At 40.0% G+C, this 9,901-nt stretch overlaps 1 protein-coding gene across 1 annotated transcript in view; it reads right to left on the bottom strand.

The window, feature by feature from the left end:
• Positions 1–3,130: 3,130 nt before the first annotated feature.
• The window catches only part of Lgr4 (leucine rich repeat containing G protein-coupled receptor 4), a 99,933-nt gene continuing 93,162 nt past the window's right edge, over positions 3,131–9,901 (bottom strand). The window contains exon 18 of the mRNA XM_090347978.1: positions 3,131–6,619. Within this exon, the coding sequence (XP_090204104.1) occupies positions 5,256–6,619 (1,364 nt within the window). The 3' untranslated portion in view covers positions 3,131–5,255. The remainder of the gene's footprint in view (positions 6,620–9,901) is intronic.

Raw genomic sequence — 9,901 nt, 5'->3', positions numbered from 1 at the left:
AGTTAGGAGCTCTCTAATTAGCTCAGGTGGTCCTAATTTGAATTCCTTCTGTCTGTCTGACCCTCCTGAATACTGAGATTACAGGTGGATGAATCCACCCCAGATAAAATCCTCATTCTTTTGTGATGTCATTTTTTAAGTGCTGATAGGTTCCTTTAGAGAAAGAGAAACATTGTGAGACCACAGGGGCAAAGCTGGACACTTTGTTCATGCTGATAAAACTGTGAAGATAAACAGGTTTTGCCCAATAAAAGTGCTTGTAGAAATATCACTAAAAATATAATTTCCCATTTCCTCATCTGTCTATCCTGCTTCACGTTCACCAAGTGAAAACAGACAGTGGTTAAAACAACACAAAAACTTGTGACAGATGAAGATGATACAAAAATCTTTGAAGTCACTTAGATCTGGGCAAAATTTGACCCAAGACAATTGGTTATGACAGAAATTAATTGTAGCAAAAGGTAATTACAGGACAAAGAAGCTGAAGTTAATAAAATACTTTGCCAGAAGTTGTAGCTCGGTGGTAGTGCACTTGCCTACACTATGAGAGTATTTACATTAAATCGCAAGTATTGAACTAAACAATACAAAATTGCAAACCCTGCAACACCTTAAATGAGGTATTTTGTTAAAGCTTGCAGTAAAAATAAAATGAAAGAAAGCTGGAACAACATACTGAATACTATAAATGGCAAAGGAATGAAACTTTTCCTTCTTTGCCCTAAGTATTGAATATTAGCATAACTGGCTAAAACTCTTTTTCAGAAAATCTCTAGTATAAGTAGCACTAAATTCTTTGGTGCTTCCCAAGGTGAGAAGTTCAATACACCATTTTCAAACAAATAACCTAACTCTGGAAGGGGGAAAAAAAGGTTTAGTAGAAAAAAAAACTTGGTTTTGAATTAATGGTTTTTCTCAATAAATATCCTTAAATAAGCATTGACCTTTGCAATTCTAACTTACTCCTGTTTAAATAGGAGATAATCTACCTGACAGTAATATTATTTCATTACTCCTCAAAGCTTCTAGCTCATGAATACTGTAAAAACACCACTTAAACTGCCAAATGTTTCCACCAAAAAATTCCAGCATAGGAACATAAAAGTGCAATCAATATACTTTCCTTGAGATGCTTTACTAAACAAAATAGGCCTTTTCTTTGTTGCTTTTGGGTCACTTGAATAACAAAGAGCCCAAGTCCTGGGTCACTTGATTTCCAATACCTTTTCATTAGTAGGGCTGAGAAATTATAATTAGCATCGGTAGAAATATTCATAAATGGGGGCTGAGAGTTTGGCCTAGTGGTAGAGTGCTTGCCTAGCATGCACGAAGACCCAGGTTTGATTCCCCAGTACCACATACATAGAAAAAAGCTGGAGGTGGTGCTGAGGCTCAAGTGGTAGAGTGCTAGCCTTGAGAAAGTCCAAGGACAGTGCTCAGGCCCTGAGCTCAAGCCCAGGACTGGCAAAAAAAAAAAAAAAATATATATATATATATATATATATATTCATAAATGTACAAATTAGCTTAAAGGAAACTTTCTCCCTTAAGTTATAGAGTATCATCTTGGTAAGTTTTTTTTCTTTAAAAACAATAAAAAAAAACCAAACATTTGCTTTCATGGTGTCCTTGAGATCATTATTTTTGTTGGTTCTAAAACCTGCAAGTAACGGTAACTTTCTGTTTCAAAAATACCATTGTCAGTTCTAAGGCAATATAGTCTACAACTTTAATGTATCCATGGACATATTGAAGTATTACTGGTGAAACAACATGTCTTAACTTGCCTCAAAAAAAAAAAAAAAAAAAAAAAAGAGGCAGAAGCTCTGTCCAGTGGCTCAAGCCTGTAATCTTAGCTACTCAGGAGGCTGAGATCCGAGGATCACGGTTCAAAGCTAGCCCGGGCCCAAAAGGACCTGAGACTCTTTATCTCCAGACCTCTAGAAAATGGGAAATGAGGCTCTAGGATAGGGTGGTAGCCTTGAGCAGAAGAGCTCAGGGACAGTGCCCAGGTAGAGTTCAAACTCTAGGGACCTTCTCCTCCCCCCCCCCCAAAAAAAAAAACAGGCAATGATTTGGGAAGGGGTGAGTGAGCTAAATGAGATTAGAATTGAGTACGATATGTAGAGGAAGAGTGATTACAGTAGTCTTTGGTTATAGAAATTTAAGTCTATGTGAAATTTACAATATATTCACAAAGCAGCCAGGTGCCAGGGGTTCACACCTATAATCTTACCTGCTCGGATTACTTAGCCTTAGTTAAACAGTTGAGCAAAAGCATGAGGCCCCCGAGTATAGGAATATAAAAGTAGTAGGAATATAAAAGTGCAATATACTTTCCTTCCTTGAGGTGTTTTACTAAAAAAATAGGCCTTTTCTTTGATGCTTTTGGGTCACCATTGTGAATATATACTGAGTATAAGCTCCTGTACCAGCACATACACATACATAAAACTCAAAACACATGAGAGTCTTAAGTAGTTCAAGTTTTTACTTAAATGTTACTAAACCAACTGATTTCTCATTTGGATTGAAGATTGTGAATACTGAATATCCAGGCAATTGACCATGTTTAATATCATGCAGCTATTTTAAAGTCATTTGTTTGAAAATGACGATCTAATTGGCATTCTCTTAAGTTTCACAATTTGTTTTCTGTGATATAATCAAACTTAGGAGAAAACTATTTCTTAATTTCATCAAAGCATTCTTAAATATTTACAGGTGACTACCAAAATAGTTCACTATTTGTTACTTCTGTTATCTCTTCCAATAATCAATATATATATATATTTTTTTGCCTGTCATGGGCTTGAGCTCAGGGCCTGAGCACTGTCCTTGGACTTTCTCAAGGTTAGAGAGCTCTACCACTTGAGCCTCAGCATCATTTCTGGCTTTTTTTTTTCTATGTATGTGGTACCGAGGAATCGAACCAGGGTCTTCGTGCATGCTAGGCAAGCACTCTACCACTAGGCCAAACTCCCGGCCCCAGTACTTTTTAATTTGCCTACAAAACATTAAGTACCCAGTTTTAAAGTAAAGCAAAATGAATTCTTTTCTAGAAAGTTTAATAATTCAAAATAGAGTATAGTATCATATTCTCACATTTTATTGTTATTTATTTCTCACATACTTTAGGTATCTGCGAGTAGTAGGGCTTGAACTCAGGGCCTAAAAGCTGCTTCTTAGCTTTTTTCATTCAAGGCTGACACTCTACCACTAGCACCACAGCTTTATTTCTTGCTTTCGCTAGTTAACTGAAGATAAGACTCTCACAGACTTTCCTGCCTATGCAGGCTTTGAACTCCAATTCTCAGATTTCAGCTTCCTAAGTAGCTAGGACTACTAGTGTAAATCAAGAGCACTTGACCCTATTTTTTTTTTAATGAATTAAGTTTTCAATGACTTGAATTTTAGGGAAAAAACTTTTAATTAGGATTTTCTTACCAAGTTATGATTTAACATTTATCAGATGTGTAAATATACAAATACGATAGCAGTTTTTAAAACCTGTAAATAGTTGGCCATACAAAATTACAGCACACTGTATAATAAACCCCTCCCACATTTTATACAAACTACATGATTTTGATATACAAAGATTCTGTTTTTATTACACTGACAATGTACAACCAAGACTATTTACAATGCAAAAAAAAGTATATAAACCAAAATTTAACTTTTTGCGACTGGCAGCCACTATAGTTTAGGAGGTAGCTTTAATTAAACAAATGAGCGGAAGCCACATTTCCCAACTTGTGTTCTAAAAATAATTTATGTAAGATAAAAAATATGCACAGTATGTACAGTTTAATTATTAAACTGCAACCTAGCTTAATTTTCTTTTTGCATATCCAGGCTAATGCTCACGGCAGTGGGTTGGCAAATGATTTAACCTTGTTTTTCTAAAAATATGAGCAAATATAACTTTATAACTCCACATAGAAATACATTAGAAGCCCACAAATGAAAAACAAGCAATTTTAAAATATTTAAGGACATAGTGCTTTAACTTTATTCCTTTTATCGATTCCCCTTCCCCAATGGCATATTTGTCATGTCTAACTAGAGTTCAATATCTGAGCCGCTGAATAGGCCATTTTGTGAGTGAATGGAGAAGGTTTATGGACACATCCATGCAGCAGTACAGGAGAAATCAGCTGTTGAGAAATAAATGGAAGTGCTTTCTGTTCCAGTTACAGTTACTTCCAATAACTTAATATATTTACCCCCAGTTTACCTTCTGTATACCCAAACTGTTAGTACTGCACATACCAACAGAACTGGAAAAACAAAAAAATCAGTAGAGTCAGTGATGGATGTCAGAAAATACTTAAAAACTGTACAGTCATCAAATCCCTCAGGAACCATTCACATATCTATATTTTTAGTCAAATCAAGAAAACCCACACAACAATTAGCCTGTTGCTTTTCCTCAGTAGTGCAATTACAAAATACTAAGGAAAAAATCACCATGATCATAACTAAGGCAACGTATAAGCCAAAGCAAATGTTTTGCTATGCTTGTATTTTTTTTTTTAGAAATCTAACAGCTGTTAATATTGTTTTAAAAAACTTCAGGTTTTAGATTTATAAATCACATGAACAAGATGAAAATACAAAACACAAAAGGTAATGTCTGTGCATACTCTCACAGTGTGAGCTGGGAGACCGTCCCTTTTTCTACCCTGCAGTAAATTGTCCTGAGATTAATGATGAAATATTAAGTAATAATAGTAAGACTCTTCTTTTCTCAGTTACATAAAATCACATTTATATATATATATGTATATTTAAAAAAATATTAACAGCTGTTTTCTACCTTGTGCTTTGTTTCGAATCAGATACAAATTTGCCTCTTAGAGGACTCACAGAGAACGAACTTCATATCTCAAGACGACACCCAGATTCTTTTTCAAGTTTCATTTATTTCAAATAGACCCCCCCCCCACACACACACATGGCTTGGACATTACATTTATTTCCTCCCCTCCCACCCCCCACGCCCTCCCACCAATGTATAGTTTAGGCACCTGTTCTTTGGGGGGGGTAAAAAAAAGGTCTGGGTTTGAGAAAATAAACTTCCACCTTTCCCCCATCCCCTAAATGGTACCAGGCAGCAATTCTAGACATGCTCTCCAGAAGAACAGCTCCATCTGGAGAGGGGGTCCAACCCTAAAAAACAACAACAAATAAAACCACTGTGGTTTGGGATGAGGAGGACCATGGTCCAGAAACACAGGGAGTGTCGTTCAGTCTTTCACCCTGGGTAGATTGTAAGCATAGCGCACCAAAGGAAACCCCCGGCTCTGATAGAAGCAGGCTCTGCCGCAGGCCTGCACCTGGTCCGAACTGTCGGAGACGAAGGAATCCTCTTCGTCCGCGTAGTAGTCGGAATGGGCCGACTGCGCGCCGCCGCCATCCGACCAATAGCCTTCGGGTCTTTGGCAAGAGGCGACCGCCAAGGCGGGGCAGCTGTGCGACTTGATGAAGTGTCTGCAGGCCACGGGCTTGGTCAGAAGGAAGGCTTCGCAGCAGTCACACACGGTCAGGTTCCCCCGCAGGTGAGAGTACACGCCGCAGTCGTAGTAGAAGTCCGGCTCCACGCAGCCCCCCTGGCTGCTGAGGGATCCCGACCCCCCGGATCCGCTCTGATGATGGTGGTGGTGGTGGTGGTGGTGGTGGTGGTGGTGACTCACACGATGCTTCAGTAACTTCCAGTCCTCCTTAAACGCGGGGTTGAAGAACACGTACAGGACCGGATTCAGGCAAGCCGGCAAGGGGAAAAAGATCAAGGTGACCGACTTCATGATCTCGGGGCTGATGGAGATGGCGGTGATCAGCGGGGCAAAGGAGAAAAACGCCACGGGGCAGAAGAAGATGCAGTTGGTGAAGATGAGCCAGGCCACGTGCTTGATCATGCCGGCCTGGGAGGTCTCGGACAGGTCTTCCTTCTCCAAGTGGCAGTACAGTCTGGTGTAGACGACGGCCATTAACAGAAAGGCCAGGGAGTTCAACAGCACCAAGGTCACGGTGTAGCCCAGGGCGGGCGTCGTCTCCCCCGTGGGAAAGGGCAGACACAAGGGCGAGGCGGAATAGCCCGCGCGGTGGAACAGCGGGAAACAGCCCGCCGCTGCCGCGCCCAGGAACGCCCCAAGGGCCGCGGCCTGGAACTGCCGGCGCCGGCGGTGGTGGTGGTGGTGGTGGAGGTGGCCGGGTTGGCTCTTGCCGCTAGGCGGCCTTTGGCCTTTGGCTGACAGGCTCCTTTCCACCACCGCCACCGCCAACAAGAAGATGGCGCTCTCCGAGGAGAAGACCGCCAGAAACCCGGCCACTTGGCAGCCGCTGCCGGTCTCCCACCAGATGCCGAAGTCGGCAAACCTGCCCCAGGACGCGGCGTCCAGGAACGTCAGGGTGCCGGTGTAGACACCCATCAGTAAGTTCGACGCCGAGATCAAACCGATGAACAACTTGGAGGGAGGCAGCTGCCAGGCCCGCGAGGCGAACGTCGTCACCGCCACCAGCAGGTTGAAAAACAAGGCCACCAAGAAAATGAACCACACCGTAAGGCGAATCATCCAGCTTCCCAGTAAATACTCACAGGGCTTAAAAGCACCTGCGGAGGGGGGTTAAAAAAGAGAGAAAGAAAGTACAATAAGAGACAACTGAGAAAAAACAACGGTATTGTCTATGCTTAACAGCTTCCACCTACACGAGTTAATCAAATTTTAAAAGACGACTATCTTTTAAGATATTCCAGTCATGGAATAGGCTAATTTGTAACAAATACACTGGTTTTAATTTAGTAAGCATCACATAAGGTTTCAAAGAAGCATTTCCCAGAAAAAAAAAAAAAAACCTCACGTGATCTTATATCAAACTAAGACACAACACAAACGTCTAACACATAAACGATGTGATAATAGAGAGCATGGCATGAAATGCTCCATGACATGCAGTCTTACCTAGAGAAAGCAACTTAGATATATATAAATTTCATTTTTTTAACTGTATTTTATTGTCTGGGTAATGTATAGAGGGGTTATGGTTGCATTTGTCGGGTAGTAGGTACATTACTTTTCGAACGTTGATACCCCTTCTCATGTATAAATTTCATTTGAACACTTGTGGATTGTATCTGTTTCACAGAGCTGTGAAACTGCATCCTGCAATTATACATCTTTGGACTTTAGTAATTAGCTCCCCTATCTAGCATTGCACATATTTTAAACACATTATTGCCTATTTCTTATAGCTTTAAAAGGCAACCTGATGAGGAAGGCTAAGACATATAGTTATCTCCATGTATCTTGCCACAGAAATTGACACTGGGAAGCCTTTGATCCAACATGGGTCATTCAGTAAACAGTACAGCCAGGATTAAACCCACATTGATATAATTATTTGTGTAATGCTTCATACAAACAAAGTTGTGAGAAGTGATTTAGTAACTTTTCCTTATTTATGTGGTGCTGGCACTGGTGTTTGAACTTAGAACCTTATACTTGCTAGGCAGGAACTCTATTACTTGAACTGAACTGCCAGCCCTTTTTGATTTTTTTTTTAATAGGGTTTTGCTTCGGTCCAAGTGAGCCTTGATCTTGATTTTCATTTATGCTTCACACCCAGCTGGGATGACAAGTACATTCCACAGTGCTCAGCTTTTTATTGATTGAGATAGGGTCTAGAGAATGTTTTGCCCAGCTGCCCTGGACTTGTCATTCTCCTGATTTCCTTGCTAAGATTACAGACCTGACCCACCACACCCAGCACATCAAGTAACTGAATTGTTTGTTCTAGAAACTCACTTTCACATTCTATTCATTTCAGAAGTGAGAGCTGTTTCATTAAAAAAAAAACTAGGAATGATAAAAAAGAATCTATATATTACAATTGTCTATAGGATACGTTCTGTTTGTCTGAACTGTCATGAAATTTGGTATATACAAAAAAGCACTTTAATTGTCAAGACATTTACAGATTTAAGAGCCATTTACCTGATTCCCAGATCACACAAAAAATTTGTAACTTGAGGCTGAGCACTGATAGCTCCAGTTAACCTTCAAAAAGATGAAAGTGGTGCTGTGGCTCAAGTGTTAAGAGATTTAGCCTTGAGCAAAAAGAGCTAAAGGAGAACATCCAGACAGACCCTGAACTGACACACATACACTGCCTCGCCTCCCCCCACCACAAAAAAAAAATGTAACTTAAATTATGTTTCATTCTCCCTATCAGAAGTGCTAACAAGGGAAGCTGTTTAAGTTTAACTTTCTTTCTGTGTGAGAACTCATCCTTTTACAAGAAAGTGGGTTAGTCCATATGACCAGGGAGAAGAGTACACCAATGCAGAGCTGCTTCATAGGTGGGTGGAGTTAACTTTCCTACCAAAGTCTAAAAGTGACCAACACCAAGAGTCTCTCTGGAAGCCTGCCTGCTGCCTCCTCCCCTTTAAGAAAACTACTCCCTACTCATAAGATCTTCAGTTTTTTATGTATACTCTCTACATATGACCTCCAATGCAGCAAATGAGTGGTCACCCGTCTTCTAAAAATGAATACACAGAGTTACACTATATATTACAGAAACTTAGGATTCTTGCCAATTTATCCATATGTGTATTCAGCCAATTTTAAGCTTATTATCAGGCTAAGCACTTTCTGGCAAGCAAAGACCTGTGAGTTCAAACCCTAGTACCATACAAGAAAAAAAAATAATAAAGCTTATTCTTTACACAAATCACTGTATTAAATATTCAACAAACAGGGGCCGAGAGTGTAACCTAGTAGTAAAAGTGCTTGGCTAGCATGCATGAACTGGGTTCGATTCCTCAGTACCACATACTAAGAAAAAGCCAGAAAAGCCAGAAATGGTGCTGTGGCTCAAGTGGCAGAGTGCTAGCCTTGAGCAAAAAGTGTCCAGGGCCTGAGTCAAGCCCCAAGACTGGCAAAAAAAAAAAATCAACAATAAGCACCACAAGAAGTTCATACTGTGGCAGTCACAGTAGTGAATCATAATGGGGGATTCTGACCGATACTGTAATATCACAGTAATGAGATCCCTTTGTGTAAGCCAAACAATTTCATCAAATAGTTTATTTTATAGTCAATTTATTAATCCATCTTTGTTAGATTAGGTGAAACATTACATTGCAATCGTGGCCAAGTATATGGCAGCAGTTTAGTAATTTTCCCAAGATTCATAAATTTAGTGAATCATAAAAAAGTAGCTTTGTTACATTTTAAAATAATACTAAAAAAATATTACAAACCCTTACAGACCAGTGGTTTGTAAAAAGAGTCAAAGGAGCAGTAACAAAGTGCCTCTCTTAGCTGGGTGCCAGTGGTTAACACCTATAGGCTTGGCTATTCAGAAGGATGAGATGGAGAAATGAGGTTCAAAGCTAGACAGGGTAGAAAAGTCTACAATAATCTTATCTCTCCTCACCCCAGGGGGAAATAAAACAGCATTGCTAGACAAAGCTCAGGCGGCAAAGCACTAGTCAAACAAGAATGTCAAGCAAAGTTCAAGGCCCTGAGTTCAAATTCTGATGTGGGAGGGAGTGCCTCTTGTGCGTATAATAGATCAAGCCAGTAGTCCCAGCTAATTGAGAAGCAATAATCAAGGGATCAAGGTTCCAGACAAGTTTGGGCTAAAATAAAATTATAACACTGACTGCACATCTTGGCATGTACCTGTCTTTTCCAAGCTATGAGAAAAAACACAATGTTTGAGTGGCATATTCTTGTAATCCAAGTAACAGGTAAGCATAAATTGGTGGGAAGTCCAGGAAAGATCAGGCATAATGTAAGACCTTACCTCAAAAATGATCAAAGCAAGCTTTTCCATTTCCTTACAAATGGGGCAATGTTGCCAGACTTAAAGGAACATAGGTTCAATG

This window comes from Megascapheus bottae, chromosome 16 (genome assembly GCF_031878675.1).
Source record: "Megascapheus bottae isolate mThoBot1 chromosome 16, mThoBot2.hap1, whole genome shotgun sequence".
Lineage (NCBI taxonomy): Eukaryota > Metazoa > Chordata > Mammalia > Rodentia > Geomyidae > Megascapheus > Megascapheus bottae.
The sequence above is the reverse complement of the archived record's forward strand: the minus strand, read 5'-3'. Positions and strand labels throughout refer to the sequence as shown.